This window comes from Aythya fuligula, chromosome 16 (assembly GCF_009819795.1).
Source record: "Aythya fuligula isolate bAytFul2 chromosome 16, bAytFul2.pri, whole genome shotgun sequence".
Lineage (NCBI taxonomy): Eukaryota > Metazoa > Chordata > Aves > Anseriformes > Anatidae > Aythya > Aythya fuligula.
Window position 1 is genome coordinate 7952305 of NC_045574.1, and position 18764 is coordinate 7971068.

Genomic DNA, 18764 nt, shown 5'->3' on the forward strand with positions numbered 1-18764 from the left:
ATGTCTGAGAGAATTTGTCTTCAGTAAAATCCACCAAGAATCAATGGCATGAGGTTATTGCAGCAGCAGAGACTAAGGGATGTGTCTGCAGGAATGCATAGGAGGTATGTATCCATGAGGATATAAAGTCTGATAAGATCTCTTCAAGTTGGACAAGAGAAGGCTGGACTAATGTTAATATTAACCTGGACTGAATCTGTAGGGGGACGCACAGTATGGAAGCTATTTAGGGACACTTAAAATGAACGAGAACAAAATGTATACTTGTACAATGTATACTTGTACAAATAAACATTTTCTACAAGTCACTGTAATCCCTACAGGTTGTTTTCCTAAACTAATTGTGAAAGGAAGACTACCTTCTCCTGCTGCTGCCTCCTTGAGGAAGAACTGTAACTGTAAAATATACAATAAAATGTGAGAACAATATTTGAGGAAAAACTACTTTGCAAGATCACAAGTTTGCTTTCTGTGACAGCAGCCAGTCTATCTAGCCATTAGCTGCCCAAAAAAGTCTTCACTCAGTGCACAATCAGATAGGTAAATGCATTCTGCCCTAAATATGAGAAAACATAACTGGAGACAGGTCTCCTCACACTCACCCATAAAATTTAACCAAGAAGTGTCAGCATTTCTCACAAAGTGGGTCTTAAACTGGGACCTCATCTCTACACTTGTACCCAGGTTGTATGTAAGCAAAAAGTAAAAGAAACAAGTTACAGACACTATGTCAGTCAAACATTTACTCTATTTTGTGAGTTTATTGGTGCAAATATTTTTCCTGTGAGTGGCGTTTATCTTTTCACCTTATACAGAGGGTGAGGTTCTTATCTTAACTCTCAAGCCAAAGGAGAAATACTTTGTTCTAAACTCTCAAGATTGTTTCTTACCCAGTCTGTCTTTTAAATACCAACAGCATTTAACTTTTCTCAAGGTGATAAGCTCTTAATGAGGTGTTACAACTTCAGTTATTTTATGAAATTCAAAATTAATATATGGTTGCAGATAAACTTGCTTGAATTTTCAAAAGGAATAAATTAATACACACATGGTATCAATACAGGAGAAAGATTGAGATTAGTGCTAAATAATAACCCCTTTGAAGTTTTCTTGTTATTTTGAGATTAGTTGTGGCTAAAACTCAAGTTTTAGACTTGACAGAATTACTTCTGATGGATATGGTTGTTGTATGCAACAACAAGAATCATGCTTATGCTTTGAGGTAGCTTCATAAACAGCTTCCAATACTAACATGCTGAAAAATATGCGTTGGATGGTAACAGTATTGTTCTTGGATGCTGTAGAAGTATGCAAGAAATGTTACAGCTGGTTCTTGGAGAGGTGAGATCATAGCCGAGACTTAAGAATTCAGACTCCTTGTGCAGCTATGATAGATCAGTTGTGTACTTTCCTTGTCAAATGGGAGATAAACGTCTCTCCGAGGACTTAGTGTAGTATGCTTGATTTTTAAAAGTGCTTTGGAAATATGAAGTGTAAAGTGACTTGAGGAAGTATTTTCTATTTTACCAGTATTTCTTGTTACAGCCATTTAGAAGTGTTGCTAATAAGATATAATTTCCTGTTCTTCCAATTAACATTCCTTTCCACTTGAACTACTACTTTATTACCTGAAAGTATAAGGAAATACCTTGCATTTCATCAGTGTGAGAGATTTATGCTGGGCTCTGTGTTACATTTAAGAAAGTATTTAAGTGCATATTTATTACCACCCACGTTTCCGTTCTAGAGGAGAACATGGTTCTTCCTCTGTAGTGCAATGAGTTTTTTTCAGAATGCTTTCTTTGAGCACCTGGTGTAATACCCAGTTACTGATAAGACTATTTTCCTTTTTTTTGTATAGTCACAGATGCATTGGCAGTGCTCAGAAACATGGAATAGAGTTCAAGGGACAGATGAGAATAGATGATGTGACGAGAGCTAGTGAAGGTAGGGATGTCATCCAGTCCGGGGGTTTGTACTTGAATAAAAACATCCTATTGGTGTGGCTAAAACAGACGAATTTGTCTCATAATCTGGCATGCCTAAAGAAGATCTTAAAATAAGCAGCCTAGTTTTTCACAGCTGCAAGACAAAATGGAGAGAAGATGAAACAGCAGAAAGCAAATAAGAGATGCTAATACATGTAAAGGATGCCCCAACATACTGCAGAGAGGAATACCGAACTTGCAATAGCTAATTTTTTTCTATTATTAGACTGACAGCTTAATATAAGAGATACTATCTCTATTTGCAAGCCTTGCCTCTTGTTTTAGACTCATGGCTGTAACATTGTTACCTCTATGGACAAGAAGGGTATTCCTGTTATGAGACACTGGATTTTTCAGTGGTTTCCATTTTTTTCCATTTTTTAATTTTATTTCTTTGTTATTATTCTAGATAGTGCAAACCCAGTTAAAAAAATAAAAATTGTTCTTATCTTTCTGTTGGAAGATGCAAAGGATTTGGAAGCTTTATGCTGAGGAGAAAGCACTGAATATATAAACAGATTACTGTGACTTTCTGAATGCTACATGAGGTTACATAAAAGGTTTGAACTTTAAATTTCAGAAATTGTAAATCATAGTAGCTTAAATCTAACAACATCCTTCATACTTTTTCTGTAAAAAGTAGGTATCTTTGCAAACTTAAAGTAAATGGGATAAAATTAAATGCAAAAACTACTTGCAAAAGACAATCTGGGCATTTTATTAAATATTGAAATGCTATTTACTGTCTTTCAAAAATATTTCAGATGGTTACTAATTGGATCTGTATAATGTAGAAAAAATAAGATTCTTTGAGTCATCATGCAAAGTTGGTAGCTTGAAAAAAATGTCAGTAATTCAACATGTGACCTTCCCTGTATTTTGACTATATTTAAACTGATACTTTACTTGTTAGGATAGTGAATATAAAATATTTATCCCAATCTTACAGGTAAGACAAAGGTCATGAAGCCATTTGGTCAAAGCAGCAGAAATGCATTGTCTATCTTGTTCTTTTTAGTACTGTTTTCTTGAGAGATTTAGCAGTGTCGTAGTGACACTGCTCATGTGGATGATACAGTTCATATAGAATAATCAGGAGGAATCTAATTTAGTGGTATTCTTTTCCGGGCATCTAAAATAAGTGTTGACTAGCTGTGTGTTTAAACTTAAATCCAGAACTGCTAAGTGCAGTAAAGGAAGCAACTGATGTAAGAACTATAACAGTTATAGCAGAACTTTACCTGTAAAGGCTTCCTATTGTAAATGCGTGTTCAGTATTATTACATAACTGCAGCAGTGGGCTTTTTCTAATATGGGAATATTTCTAGTCTAGCAGATCTTGTTAAGTCTTTTCTTGACACTCCCATGACTCTGGTTCTAAACATACCACTTCACATGCTTTCTCCTATTTGAGATAACTTAGTTTTGTAACAGTTAATCTGTGATGTACAACAGAAGCCAGAACTATTTCATTCTGGTCTTAAAGCTTCCCAAGTATGCTTTCCAGATCACACTGGAGTTTAATCTAGTGCACCTTTCAAACATACACAGTACAGACCCCTGGGGACTACAGCATAAATGGTAAAGGAGTGGCAGAGAACAGGACTGTGTTGTTAAGGAGTGCAAATACATAGCAAGAAGTCTGCCCAGACCTGGGGAGTTCACAATTGAAACAAAGGAAACAAAGAGTGTTTGGAGATTTACACCCAGAGATGCAATGTGTTTTCTCTCTATGCAGTGCTGGTCAGTGGAAGATCAGGTTCTGCAAATACCTTACGATTTTTCAGATAAGTGCTTTTTAAGTCGCAAGTGAAGCATAGAAGGGTCTGTCTGGTGCTATTGTCAGGAATGACATAGGGTAGATTCAAATCAATGGGGCTGTTCCTACTCAAAAAATGATGTTGTGGAGAAACCCTGCAAACTGGTAGCTCTTTTTTCTGTTTCTTCAAGTACCTCTTCAAGCCTGATTTCTTTGATCTTCACAGCAAACCACAGGCTATAAATCTGGCATTTCTTTATGAATGCTGAAGTGAATTTAAATTTCTTCCATTATTCAGCAATAATATGGTGTTGCCCAAAGCCAAGAAAAGCTTTGGATGACAGTGCAGGCCTGTTGTAGTCTTTGGCTCTGCAAGCACTGAAAAGTAGTTTTATATAGTATTCTTACAGTATTTAGTATTTATATAATATTTTTAATAGTAATTCACAATGAGACTAATGCTCTGGTGTCTGGTTAGTGCTCTAGTTTCTTCAGGGAAGTGGATGACATTTTATCTGGCTTTGCTCAGGTTTGCTCTCCACAGCGTCTAACAGATTTTCCTCTCCCTGGGCTGTGGCTGTCTGCAGATGGACTCCAGTTAGACATCGCAAGCCAGTCAGTGTGAACTCCTGCATGCTGCTTTGTCCCTGCTGCCACAGAGTCCCTTTGACCCTAGTATAAATGCCCCATACAGGCTGTGTGGCCCAGGCACCTTTCGAGGGCGGGCTGCTGCTGACCCCTTGCAGCTGAGAGGATTTCTCAGTGAGCACTCTCCCTGCTCCAGGCAGCGCTCCTTGAGGCACATTACTCAGCAGGTAGGGCAGGAAGAACAGCTACCATGAACAGATGGCCCTTTCTGTCTCTGTTCGATCTGCCATCTTGATCATCTGTCTTTGTCTAAAATGCTGCTTTGGTTTCAGATTGGACTGTAAAGGAGACTAACACAGAACAATCCGGAAGGTTGCAGAAGCTTCCACAGCGTGCCTCCTGCAGCTCTGTCTGTGGGGAGGATGCCAGGAGCTTTCGGCAGCTTGGGTGTGGGGTCAGGGTCTGGGCTCTGCTCTGCCTCACAGAAACCGGGCTGCAGGCTGTTTAAATTCTCATTTGCACGCAGGGAAGCGCATGGCACAGAGCAATTACGAGCACTTAAAAGCTGCGCTGCCAGCTGCAGCCGCCTTTAATATCCAAGTGAGTCAAAAGGCGGCACTGAGTCCAGCACCTGATCTCTGAGTATCTAACCTCCCCTCTAGCCTGCAGTGCGGGCTTGTGGAAGCACATCACTAGAAAAAGAAATTTGTTTTTTTAAGTGTGGCAGGGGGAAGCTGTGCCTGACGAAGCGCTGCTCCGTGACCGAAGCGGCACGGCTGTAACCAAGCCCTTTAAACCAGCCCTGAGGCCCCTCTCCTCAGAGAGGGAGGGCGCTGGGCGGGTGTCCCCCCCCTCCTACCCGCTGCGCGCTCCCGCCCGCCGCCGCTGGGTGGCGCGCGCGGCCCGCTGAGGGGAGGCGAGGAGCGGGCAGGCCCCGCCGGGGGCCGTGAGGCGGAGCGGCGGCCGGGGGCGGAGCGGGGGCCGCCGGCTGCTCGGCCGGGGCCCGGCGAGGTGATGCTGCGGCCGGGGACACCGCCGGAGCCCCGGGCGGGGGCTGAGGACAGCGAGGTAGGAAGGGGGAGGTGGGGGCTGGCGGTGGTGGTGGTGGTGGTGGTCGGGGGGCTCCGGGTGCCGGGATGAGGTGAGGCGGGAGCGCTCGCCCGGCCCCGGCTGCCCTCTGAGGGAGCTCCCGCGGCGCCTCCGGGCTGCGGGGGTCGGCACCGAGCCCCCCTCTGAGGGGCTGCCGGCTCCCTGCTGCTGCTCCGGCGCCTTTGTGCCCTTCGTGCTTTTGGTTGGGGGCTTTGGAGGGTTTTGGTGTGGTTTCGTGGTGTTTGGAGACAGGGAGTGTTTGCTGAAGGAGGGCCTGGTTGTCAGGGGTCTCCTGTGTCGGGGATGCGGTGCTGGGGCAAGTTGAGCAGCAGCTGGGCTCCTGAAGAGCAGAATAAGCGATTTTCATGCTTTTTATTTGTTTGTTTTTGAACGCAGATGGATGTGGCTGCTACTCTGTCATTTGTTTTTGTGGAAACCGAGTCCTCTGGCGGCTAAGGTCGGGATCAGAGCGCTGCTGTGATGGAGTGGAAGGATGCTTAGCTTGAGGAGCTTAGGTGCGGGTGGTCCCCTCTGGGACACGGTGTAGCTGCGTAGCTCCGTCGGGGTGGTGACAGTGGTGATCGCTCACAGCACCCTCACCGTGCTGGTAAGGGCAGGGAGCATTTCAGATCCCAAAGAGAGGAAGGTTCTGAAATTGCACTTGGTAGGTCATGTTCCCCTAGAAAAGAGAGGAAATCTATGAAAACAGAAAATAGAGAGCATTTGCAAGTATCTCCCTTTCTGACCTGCAGGTAGCTCCTATCTCACATGAGTCTGGAGATGCTGTGAGGTGACATTCTCTTCGGGCACATTAGTTTACAATTTTCTCTTGTAAGGAGAAAAAGCACTAAAATTACTGTCTTCAAAACAGCTTTTTTTCTCCCTTTCCTTCACTTTGGGTTTTATATTTGTCTCCAGGGGAAAAAAAAAAAAAAAAAAGGGAAATTTTTTCCTCAGTTTCACTGTCCTGAGTATTTTCCACATTTCTCTGCCTTTACATCGTTACTCCATCAATTTCATTTTTCCAAATGTGGCTATATGCGCTTTGCAATAAATCAGACCAGTTACATACAAATTTTGGAATCACTGTTCTGTTTTTCATGTTCAGTATTTTCAGGGAGGTGATATAATGCTTAGTCTATGATATCCACATAATTTTCATGTGGTTAAACCACTGACAGCTTTTGTCTTACATCTGGATTCAGATCCACTCCAGTAGTCATCCAGGCATCTATAGTAGGCTGTAAAGAAGTACTGCTAACGTTATTAACAATTACAAAAGTGAATTTCCCTGCTTGGTTAAGATGATATTGCAGAGTGAACTGCTGAGTAGGGAAGAAGTTTCACTGAAGTATTAGTTCATGTCAGCTGTTTGGATTTTGTTTTTGTTTTTTTCAAGTACCACTCAAGCTGGTGTTAAATAAAGAGGACCTGCCAATTAATAAAAACAAGCTTCGTGTATAGAGTTGTATGGCAGATAGTGTGTTTTTGTAACTGAGTGCCAAGTTGTTAGTTCGTTCAGGGAACACAAAAACTACCTGTGCTCTTTGCTACTTGCAAGTCATTCTGTTTCCTTCAGGCATCTTCTGCTGCTATTAAGCACTTGTTTTAATGCTGATCTTTCTTGATCCTTGCACATATTGGTAGTTTGTTCAGAGCAGTGATATAATTAAGGTATTTTCCTACGCAGGGATTAATCATAGCTTTCGTGGCATGTTCTTAAGTGTTTCTTCCTGTGGGCCTTGTCGTGCTAGCTCAGCTTTATTGTGTATCACAAACAGTATTGCTGAAATCACAATGAAGGCTGTCGGTTCCTTTTCATAGAGAGTTGCCGTAGTTTAGCTTTTTATTATTTTTATTTTGTAATTAGAAATTACCTCTAGTATATAATTCCTAGTTTTCATTATGATTTTTAAATTTTGTGTAACAGTTGTAGCAAATAAAACTATGATAATGATGGAATTCAAAATAAGGTATTTGTGGACTCCAGTGGAAGATTTGAGTAAATGAAGGCTTTCAAGACTGCTGCATGGCATATTATCCTACCTGATATGAAGATACCCTGCAAATTGTTGTGAAAGACTTATAGTTTCAGTCCTGAAATGCACTTGCCATTCTGCTATTCTTGTTTTCCTTTTATGCATTGATTGTTTTTTCAGTGTTCTGAAGTTGGCATAGGAGGATATCGTACTGAAGAACCTGGTAACTTTCAGCAATATTGAAACGTACCTTCCTGGTTGAGTTTGTGATGCTATAAAGAGCAGTGTGATTCTCTGGCTTGGCTATTTTTAGTTTTCTGTGCCTACCTTTTCATCTTAATGACATGCTAGGAGAGCACTTCAAGTTCTGACAAAGGCAGCTTAACATTGTGATTGAAAGTGGAAGACTTTTTGGGAAAACTTTGTAGAAGATATTTAATGCTGATTCTTTTTAAATGTTCTATAATGAATAAGTTACAATGTTATATTCACATATCACAGGAATGAAGGATTGATGGTATACAATACCTGACCCAAATGTTTGTATAAAGGAACAATCTAGAAATGAAAAAATAAATACATGTATCCTGGGGCAAAGCAAATAAATAGTTTCAAGGGTGCATGGGAGCATAATACTCAGGTTGAGGTGAAGTGAAAGTAGCAGTGGGGGGAGTTACATAAGTGTCTCTATTCCAAGCCCTAGATAAGATAGGGAAAGAGATTACATGCCTTTGTTCCTCAACAGCAAAGGGAAGTGGTGAGGAGCAGATTTTACTATGGGTACAGTATATAATACATAAAAGAAAGTCTGAAAAGAAAGCTAACCTCAAAGCTAGACTGCATGTTTTTCCCCTCTTAAGTTACAAAAAAAAGTAATGGTTTTAATTATTTTTTTTTGTTTTCTTTCCATGAATAAACAGGAGAATCAACAGTGGATAGAAGGGAACATTAAAATGCCATCTGGAAGTGGTGCTGTTGTGCCTTTGGCTAAGGTTTTGGGATACGTTCAAATGTCACTGCTCCCCTCACTACCTATTTTCTTTGTCAGTACTAGCCTTGGTGTGGCTCTGTTATGAATTGAGTTGAACTGATCTGAGTTAATGTGATTTGGCAAAGAAATTAATGGTTAATTTTCAACCCAGAATAGCTTTCTGATTCATTCTGCTGAGAATGTTTCTCCTCTCGCATGGAAAGTGTTGACTTTAGGGGCATAAGTGAGTGATGGAAGAGGATAGACTATTTTTATCATCGATGTCAGCTTATATAATTTTTAAAGTGATTGTGAAATTACTGTCTTAACTAAGGAGGACTTGGCACCCCATGTTTTCATCATAACTTTGAAATTTATTTAATGGGCTTTATTTCAGATCTTAGTGATAAATATACAATAATTCCTAGAATCACCTGCAAGGAACTCCTATGGTCTGCTTAGTAAGCACCTAATTAAAGATAATTGTAAATGTGTTGTTTACACTGATTTGCAGCAGGTCCCTTTTAACCATTTCTGAAGGTGTCATAAATGTTCTGAGCCCCTAATAATGTTGTTTTCCTCTCTTGCAATTGATAAGTAACTGCTAATTATTTGGGGCCAAGTTTTTGTTTGTTTGTTTGTTTTTGTTTTTTGACATATTGTGGCTTTTTTTTTTCTTGCCTACTGTGGTCTTGTAGTAGCATGCCTTGAAAAAATAGTGTTAAGGTTTGTTTGCATCTATTTTCTATTGTTTTGTATTATTGTTGTCTTCTGTTATGTTTCAGGCTGTGTAACACTTAGAGTGAAGATTAAGGACTGTGAATCTGTTTGGAATTGGCTCAATCTTATTCTTGGTGGTGTCAATAAACTTTGCTTCTGCCCTTAAACACATGCTATTCCGCTGTTTGAATCTTTATGCACATTACAAACGCAAGGTGCTCATGGTGGATATTTAGCTAGTAACAGCAAGCTACCTACCTGACCTGAAGTGGGTCTGCACGTTCAGGCAGAGCAGGACAGTAGCCTGTACAGCCAGTGCAACTTCTTTACGTGGATGTTTCTTTAATGCATCCCCTACTAAATCAGTGGAATTTCCACTTGCTTTGCAGTTATGCAGTTCATGATAGCTACCATTGGACAGCCTTTTCAAAGCTGTAAGTCTGGTATCGGCTCTGGCCTATCTCTTTAAGCCAACTGTGCTAGCCCTGAACATGTGGCGGTGTGAGTGGCTTCAGGCCTGTGAAGCTGACTGCAAAGACTTGCCAAGAAATGTGTGAGTTTGATAGAGTTGTTCTGTAGGCCATCTGATGCATGCACCACCCACTGCGATTGCTCTGCTGTAAAATACACTTAACAAAAACGCTACCAATTTGTTTCTCTGCCTTATGAAGACTTCAAGAAATCAGACTTTCAGATGCAAAGCTTCCAGTTTTTTTCCACGAACTAAATGTGTCTTTCAACAACATACAGTCAGTGAGAACTCTTTCTTATGTGAAAAGAATGCATATTCCTGCTGTTTAGCAGTGATCTTTCCAGAGCTAGTCTGTGTGTAGTGGGGTGGTGCGCTTTCTTTTTGAGGAGAAATTAGATGTGGAAATTCTGGTCCTTTATTTAAGCATGCAAAGGAGCAGCAGAAGGAAAACAGCTTTTCCACACAGAAATCTTTACTTCAGACAGACACAGAACAGATTGTTAGGGGATGTAACCTCATGTTAGCACTACTGAAATGTATGTATTGATTTACAGCATCCATGGATCTCTTCTGATAAACCTGTGGAGTGTAATGTGTCTTGAGGTTTCTTCTGTCCAGATGTGTACACAAAACTTGGGAAACTTTTCTGCATAGGCTTTAAATCTTGTATAAGTGACATTACATTGTGAATGTAGTTTGATAGCTTATACCACCATGGCAATTTCACATAGAGTTCACACGAGACACAGGCAGCTCAGGAAAAAACCTCAGCAGGCCACCAGGTGTGGTCACTAAGCTGACACAAAACAGCTTCTAAGAGTTTCTCTGAGACAATACACGCAAGCTTAGCTTAATGCTGGTCTAAGATGGTTGCACAGCTTTTGGGCCAAGTTGGGTCACGTTCCTGCTACTTGGACCATGGCCAGAGCTCCTGTCTGCATTCTGCTCAATAGGTACATATCCTCAGCCTGTCCTTTATATACACATCTGTGTTTGCCCTCACAAAAACAGGCAGCGTTTTTTCCATGTGCTTAAGGCTTTTCTGTCACCTTTTTCTTCCTCTTTGTGACATCATAACTTGTCCTCTTAGTTTTTGAATCACTGTCTTGAATGCGACTCCAGTGTTCATAGATCTGACTGCCCCTGCATTAAAACCAAGCTATCTTCTCTTCTGCTAACCAAGGAAGCTACTCTAGAGCTGTACATCCCAGCCTCTAGCCTATCCCACTGTCACTGTATACGAACATGATCCGGGTATTCTCAAGCTGATAATGAGTAAATACCTTTCTGTAGAAAAAACTGAGAATGATGGCAGAAACATTTGATATATATTGAAGATGGGTGTTTTAAATTTGCACATCTTTTGCATGAATTACTTCAAAATTTTCAGCACGCTTCAATTCTCTTTCAGTTCTGCAAGTTCTCTGTGCACCTGCATGTTTATCTTCTGTTAGGCTGAAATCTGGACTGGCATTCCACAGATAAGCAGGAATTTATTACATTAAATTGGCTATTGCTGAACCCATTTGAGCACAGTATCAGGGCTCTCATTTGTTTACTGAGGCTGTGAACATTGCCTGGCTCTCCCTCCCTGAAGGCACAAGGATATAAGGAGCTGAGCCCTGCCCCAGCTACTGTGATTTGCAGACTCTTTACCCTTCCTTATCACCATCCTAGTGTCAGTGCAGAAGCTACCTCCTGGGATACCTTCACACCTGAAACTGTTCCCTCAAACCTTTTCTGCTGCAAAAGTTGGCTGCAAATAGGTCTCCGGACATGTAAGAACACCACCTTCATGCTGGAAAGATGATGTAGGCTCTGTAGGGCTCTGTAGAGAACGATTCCTCTATTGATGTGGAATGGGTTTTATGAGTTAAGAGAGAAGTTGCACGCCAGTGACTGCCTTCAGTCTACACGAAGCACAGCCTTTCGGGTAACCTCACATATGTGTCAGTGTTACCATTTGCTTCCACCTGAATCAAGTTTGAGTTGCTGTAACGCCAAAATACATTTGGAGCCAGGTGTTTTCCATTCTACCCACTGCTGACAAAGTGTGTTTGTCTTATTCTTTTTCCTACACCCTTCTCCTATCTGATGCCTGTACACAACAGCAACTCCCTTTCTCCTGTTGTTTCATGCAGAGGAGACCTCACCTATTTTCGAAGGTCCCTGGGCATTTCTAGGAGCGGCAATAAAAAATCTTGGGAGTTCACTTGACTGTTAGATTGATAGCTGCACTTTGAATCTGAGAGGCCACTCATGTTTCCTAATTTATTACCAGATGAAGGGATAATAAACTTTATTTAGGAACTAGATAATTCATTACAACCCAGAAGAGAAATGATAAAGAGGTCTGCTGAGGCAACCCTTGCTGTTCTACTTTTACAACAACCACATGAGCAAAACAGCTCCAACAAACGGGATAGTTTCCCTGTGCTCTTGTTGTTTTGAATCAAGTTTTCTTCAGGTTATTTTTATTTTGTAGAATATGAGATGTTACTAGGACAAGAGAATAGATTCAATATTTTAAAATTATTTAAATTACAGTGGAAGTCCAGGATTTGGAGTGGTCTTCATTTTCCAGATTTCCATCTCGTTTTGCATGCACTTTGAAAGTTTAATGTTTTCTGAAGTATGCTCAGAACAGAAGGCGTGTTCCCCATTTAGCGGAGGGAAAGCAAGTCTGTTGGCTTCTGTCCCCCACAGCTGGGGGTGTGCTCAGGCCCTTGGCTTTTGGCAGAACCTGTGCGGTTCGGTTCTGTGCCCTCCTCCCTGCCAGCGTTCACATTGACTTTATAAATCACTTTTTGAAACTCACGCCCAATGCGAGCTGTAGAATAAATGCAGAATAAATGCAGAATAAACCCTGCCCCCTCCCAACGGGCACGGGACCCCCCTGCTGACACGAGCGGGGCCGTCTGTGTTCTTCTCCCCGCAGGTGGCAGCGCTGGAGGAGGCCGTGGAGGAGCTGCTGGGTCAGCTGGAGGCCTTCTGCGGGCTGACGGAGGCGGTAGGTGTCGTGTCGTGTCGTGTCGTGTCGTGTCGCGCACCGGAGGCCATGTCGGCGCGGGCCCCGCGGGGCCGCCATCTTGACAGCGCCGCCGCCATCTTGTCGCCCACCAGGTGGCGCTGCGGTAAGCGCGGCCGCCAGGCCACGCCCCTTGCACAGCAGGCCACGCCCATCAGTCCTACAAGGCCACGCCCCTCCGCTAAGCCCCGCCCCTCCCCGCCGCATTACCGCTGGGGCTGGGGCTGGGGCTGGGGCTGGTGGCCAGGGCTCCATCCGCAGCTCACCGATTGTGCTGGCCATCGGCACTGCCTGATCGCCTGTGATGAGCTCTCTAGAGTAAGAGGTGTGCGTTGCTCCTTAGCTTCCGTCAGGCTGTCTGCATAAGGCCATGCTGTCTGAAGGCAGCTTGGGTTTTGGGGTTGATATGCAAAGAATGGATGTTGGTTTTGCAGCTGACTTTTCTTTCTCTTCCTTAAGCTAAAAAATATAAAATTAGGTGAAATGGCACTGCATTTTAATACTTCCTGAGTGCTTCATAGAATGCTGGTTTAGCTAGCATGCACCAAGTTTACCTAGAGGGGCTCTCTCCTAAATTCATTGATATGCAAGCCGTATGCAGGTGCGTTATCACTCACCACAATGTTTTTCTTCTCTGTCTTCGAGCATTTTGTGTATGTATGTCATCAACTGCAGCAACTACTAATTGCAATAAAGTATTGAATGCACCTCAAACAGTAAGAAGTGACCAGCCAACATCTCTATTGCGTGTGGGGCATTTTTTGCTTAGGGAAGGGAGGCGTCATTACTTCCAGAAGGAAGTGACATAGTGTGGAAAGAAACAAAAGCTTAGCTCATCAGTCTCACATGATTAGTAGGGGACTTAAAAGGAGAAATAGCTGCCTTGAAATAATAGTTCAGTATTAGTGGCTGTTTAAAGCGCTTCTTTTTCCATTCAGCTTTTACAAAAATAGCTGTAAAGGAGCATGTGAACCTCAGAGCATGCAGTCTATTTTTTGATACATCTTGGCTTATATTTGTTAGCTTTAGATTCTCTAGTGTGGCACGTTTAGTTTCTGCAAAACGTAGAATAGAAGGAATTGGCCCCAAATCTTTTGACTTCATTCCTGCAAGGTGATGACTGCTTCAGTGATGTAACATCAGCTGTTCAAACCAGGAGGTTTGAATCAATAGCTCTTCACTGATGATCGTATTCTGCCTGATTTACTATTAAGTTCATTCATTCATTTTTTCTATGTGGGACCTTAGACTTATATATACCTTATGCTTTTTCTCATCAATCAGGCATGTACCTTACATTGTTGGCTCCAATATATGGGAGAAGGTTAGCTTGTTCACATGGATCCAGTGAGCTTGTAAACCTCCTATGAGACTTCTTCTCTTGCCAACCTTTTCTACAGAAAACACTAACCTAGTTTCAGTACACTATCTTTGCTTTGCCCATTAAAATATTTTTTTCCACGACCTACAGGCTGTGAATAATTATCTAGTATGCAGATTATTGACCTTATCTGGGAACATCAAAGCACCAGAGCTAGCGTGCTGATTTTGTTCCTTTCAATCCAGTACCTCTAATGTCAGGTTCCTTTCAGCAGCACATCAAGTGGTATCTGGGAATCTGATAAATATAATGTAGTGCTTGAATTGATTCCAACTGCTGTGCGTAGCAATAATTTGGTCTTTTGTCTATGCCAACAAAAGACAAGGGGAATCTTGCTTATTTCACTTGGGCATTCAGTAAAGTATTCACGTTCGGGGGTTTGGCTTTTCTCCCTTGAGTGTGCTGCTGCTTTTCACTTAAAAGTACTCTTGATGCATAGGTTTGAATATTAGAACGGGGAAAAACTGGGTCTTCAGTGCTAGGAGGACAACGTGCTAGTTCCAGAGTCACGCTGTTATAACTGGCTAGGCACAGCACTTAAAATAGACACCTGTACAGTAGGTAAGTTACAGTGACACTAAATGCAGCCCACTATACCTCACACTTGTCATGGAAGGAGCATCTTGCAATGAAAAGATTGTGCCAGAAACATGTTAGTGTCAGGTACTTAACATTTTGCCTTCCTTAGGGCATGGACTTCAACAAAGTTTAATCAATGTCTTTTAAGTGGCTTCACGGCTCCTTAAGTGTAATTATCAACTTGTGATTTTAACTGAGCTACAGTTTCAACCAGTGACACAAAGGCAAAAAACTTCACTGTAATAACCAGACTCTTACATATGCTGTTCTCACATTGTTTTCAGAGTCATTTTTGTATCTTTTGGATATAATTCTGTGTGCTTCTTGTGTATCTTAAAACCTGATTGAAAATGATAGCTATTCAGAGATGCACACCTGATTTAGGTACAAATTCACTACTTCCATTTCTTTGGCTTCAGATCCTTGAAGAGGATGTAGGGGATGTATATAAAATCTCTATATTTGATACTCTGCTTTTTTTAAAATACATATGTTGATTCTCCAGTGTACCCACCAGTTTATAAAACCACAGGTTAGTGGTTCTCAAACCACTGAACCTTCTTGCAGAACTCAACCCGGGGAAATGATGTGTATGTAAATCTTGATTTGCAGTGGTTCCACAGACCAGCTGCTAACTGCTTATCGTTGTCTCACGGACTTACAGTTTGGGAACCTCCTCCCTGAGACCCTAGGTGTGAATCCTGGTTTCGTCACTGGGGAAAGGAGGGGAAGAGGTTATGTTTGGTTTGCTGTGGCTGGGGTTTGTTAACTTCTTAGGAACATGCCAACCTCAGGTTTCCCTTTTCTCACCACTGAGCCGTTCAGTTTACCACTGCTACTTTTGCTGGTGGTTCTTTGATGTTACTTTGTGTTAACATATAAAGAAAACAGAGAGCCTTTCAAATAAACCCCTGAGACAACAAGAATTTGCACACTATATTTTACTTTTACTTGTGGCTCCAGCTTTTTTTCTTTTTTTTTTCTTTTTCTTTCTTTTTTTTTTTTTTTTTTTTTTTGACAAAATACCAAGGATGCATGCTTGTTTAACTGGTGCAGCTTGAACTGCAGTGTATGCAGGAATTGGGTCTCACTGCCCTACATGCAATGTGCTGTTCCTGGTGTGTGTCCTAATTCATCATTCATACTCTGGTTGTGCTGTCTGCTAAGTGACTTTTGCTGCCTCCTTGGGCTTTGTCTTGCTGATTTGAACTATTAGAAGACAAAGTCCAGTCAAACCTCCCTTCCCTTCACTCACTCCTCAAATTAGCATAGTAAAACCCAGTAAGAGAAGAGTTTAGTTTTGTTCTTATTTTCCCCCAAGGACTGCTGTGTTCTGGTGCTTGTGCTGAGCACTCAGATAAGTCTTCAGTAAATGAAGTAAAATAATTGCACAACGGAAAATAAATCTTGTTTTATAACGTGGGGTTTCATACCAGTCCTGTTTTCCCTGGCTTGTGAGAGGTTGCTGTACCAAGAGAATCATTTCCCTTTGTCGTGTGCTGGCTCCTCTTGAACTCCTCTGTCGCTGTGGTTCTGCAGACTGCTGCAGAATGACTCTTCTTGAATCATATTTGCATGTCATTCCCTTCCATCACAGGCTGCTTGCTGGAAAAGCAACTCTCCTCTATCTTGTATTGCTTGTTTGCTTTTACCCTCAAATAAATATGGTTTAGATTTGTTCCGTGTCTGCTATGACCTTGTTATGTTGATAGTTTTTGTACTGGGTCTGTACAACATCTCTCTTTTTCTGGCTATATCCCAAACTGTGGTTATATTTACAGAAGCTATCTAGCATTTAGCTGTAAGAGTGGCTTTGCTGTAGTTCTTTCTGAGAGGAATATTAGTGAACAAGTTTCTTAGTCTGTTACCTTATCTTTGGGAATTACAGGCTCAAATTATACTCTGATGTAATTTACCTGAGTGTGAACCTCACCTCAGATCACCAATTTGTTTTTCACTTCTCCTTTATTATAGAGGTTTGGGCTTGGCATGCCCCCACCTACTATCGACCCCCCCAAAAATTCAATAGGACAACTCTGGAATTCATCTGCTTTAGCTCCTTCATTTTCTGTTCTTTTTGCATTTTTATTATAAGTCTGACTCCATTTACAGGGATGTGGCCCATCTGTCTGTGCTTGTTTTCTGTTGGATATAAAGCACATAGTGGAAAGATAACAGCGTGTGGCTGTGTCTGCAGTTGCTTCACCGCCGGGTGGATGTAGTGCTACGACCAGTAACACAGGAGACACTGTTGGTTTGTTTACAGTAGAAAGCTAGTACTATTTTGATATGTCTGTTTGATCTCATATCTCAGAATGTTTATAGCACTATTAAGCACTTGATCTGCGTTTACTCATGCTGGTAATAAAAATGCTATAAAATCTTACTAGGAGTCATTTTATACGTATCTAGCTTCGTCCATTCTAAGCCTTTAAAAACACTACTTCTTTTAAAAAGAAAAAAAAAAGAGAGTCGTATCATCAATAAAATTTCTAAGTACTTAGTAAAATTTATAAAGCATAGCCCAGCTCTTGGCCTATCCATCTTTTTTTTTTTTTTTTGTACGTTGTTAGCTGTAGCCCTCTGACTGGAGGTGCGTCTTACTGCCACCTAACAAAACACTCAGAGTTGTTTATGTAGGGAATCAGGTAATTCTTGCTAACACAAACATTAACAGAATTTCAAATAAAATTCAGGCTGTCATATCGAGGTCACAAGCAACCTTAGTTCTACTAGCAACCAAACAAAATTCCTGCATTAGGGCACTTAGAGTTGTGGAAGCTGACAGGTGCTGGGAGCAGAAACTTTCTCTGAGGTGCTTACACTAGAACTTTGCATGAAGATTCCCGCTGTCCTGAGCCCCCGTTGGAGACTAGATGCTACAAGTGGTGTAATCAAAGATCTGACCAAGCTTTTTCTCTGTTTTGGTGTTAGTATCAGACTGCATTGCAAATTGAATTGTACTATTTAGGTGTAAATGGTCTTTTAGCACCAGTTGATAGCCAAGAGTGACCTCCTGCTACCCCTGAATGAGGATAATTTGCCACAGGCTAACTCAAATCCTTTTCAAAAACTATTGATTTTCATTTTAAATCCTTCATTACCCCTCATGTCTGCGGCATTTCATAATGGAAAGTGAGAAGTGTCTTGGGAGGAGTAGCGTGGAAATCTGGGGAGAAGAGGAAGGCTGGTTTTGAGGTCAGAGCCCTGTCAGCTGCTATGGGTTGTTTTGTTGTCTCTGATTACTTGAGAAAATGTGTTTTTCCCAATCTCTGCTTAACAGCATACTTACCAAAGGGCCCTTATGATATCGTTTCAGAGTAGAAGTACTTTGAAATATTAACATGAAAAAAATAGTAAAGAATTTATCATCAAAGCTCATTCTCATGTGATATTCTTTCTTCAATGCAGATTAGAAGCGATACATCAGAGATCCTGGAAGAGACCATTCCACTCATTAAGGACAAGGTGCTGGAAATGAACCACGTCTATGCCAAAATTGATAAATTGGAGGTTTGTTAATTGTATTGGAAAGTTTACATCCTTCTTTTTGTGTGTTTTATAGGTTAACTGTCTAGGTATTTGCATGAAGCACTTGTGTTTGTTTTTCAGTCAATGTGATTCTTACCTGTGGTCCAGCCCATGCAATTGTTTATGGTTTTGGAAGATCACAGAGTAATTTATTGCTGCGGATTCTACAGTTCCTAATGCTGGATTAAAAGCACTAGTTATGTTTTTGATGTTAATAATAATGCTAGTAATGTTAATTTGTTTTGTGACTCAAAGGAGTGTCTGTGAAACCACTTATAAATTTAAAAAAAAAATTAAAGTCTTGCATCCAGTGCTGAACATACTCAAGCTGTTCCTGATAGCTTTATGTAGTTGCGGGGAGATCTCTGAGCCCCCATCTTCTGCCGTGTATTTTGGTGTTTGTTGTATCCTGACTGAGGGAAGCCAGTATGACTCAGTAAGATGCCCTCACCATATTTAGTAAGCAGTATGTTAAAATTTGTGTCAACCAAGGGCAAGTTTGCCTCTAGGAAGAATATAATTAAAACATGATGAGATAAATTGTGTAATGCTTAAAATCACTTTTAACTGACTTAGAAGTGAAATAAACGGAGTGTTTGTGGCATTAATTCCAGATAGGCAGTTCTTAAGCTTCAAGCTCTACCCCTGTACAAAGTGGTAATATTCTCTGATGAGGTATA

The 18764-nt window shown here is 41.4% G+C and overlaps 1 protein-coding gene across 1 annotated transcript in view; it reads left to right on the forward strand.

Moving 5' to 3' along the window:
- The first annotated feature begins 5364 nt into the window (after nt 1-5364).
- The window catches only part of BCAS4 (breast carcinoma amplified sequence 4), a 40044-nt gene continuing 26644 nt past the window's right edge, over nt 5365-18764 (forward strand). The window contains exons 1-4 of the mRNA XM_032198242.1: nt 5365-5403; nt 5821-5881; nt 12504-12575; nt 17965-18066. Coding sequence (XP_032054133.1) covers nt 5825-5881; nt 12504-12575; nt 17965-18066 — 231 coding nt within the window. The 5' untranslated portion in view covers nt 5365-5403; nt 5821-5824. The remainder of the gene's footprint in view (nt 5404-5820; nt 5882-12503; nt 12576-17964; nt 18067-18764) is intronic.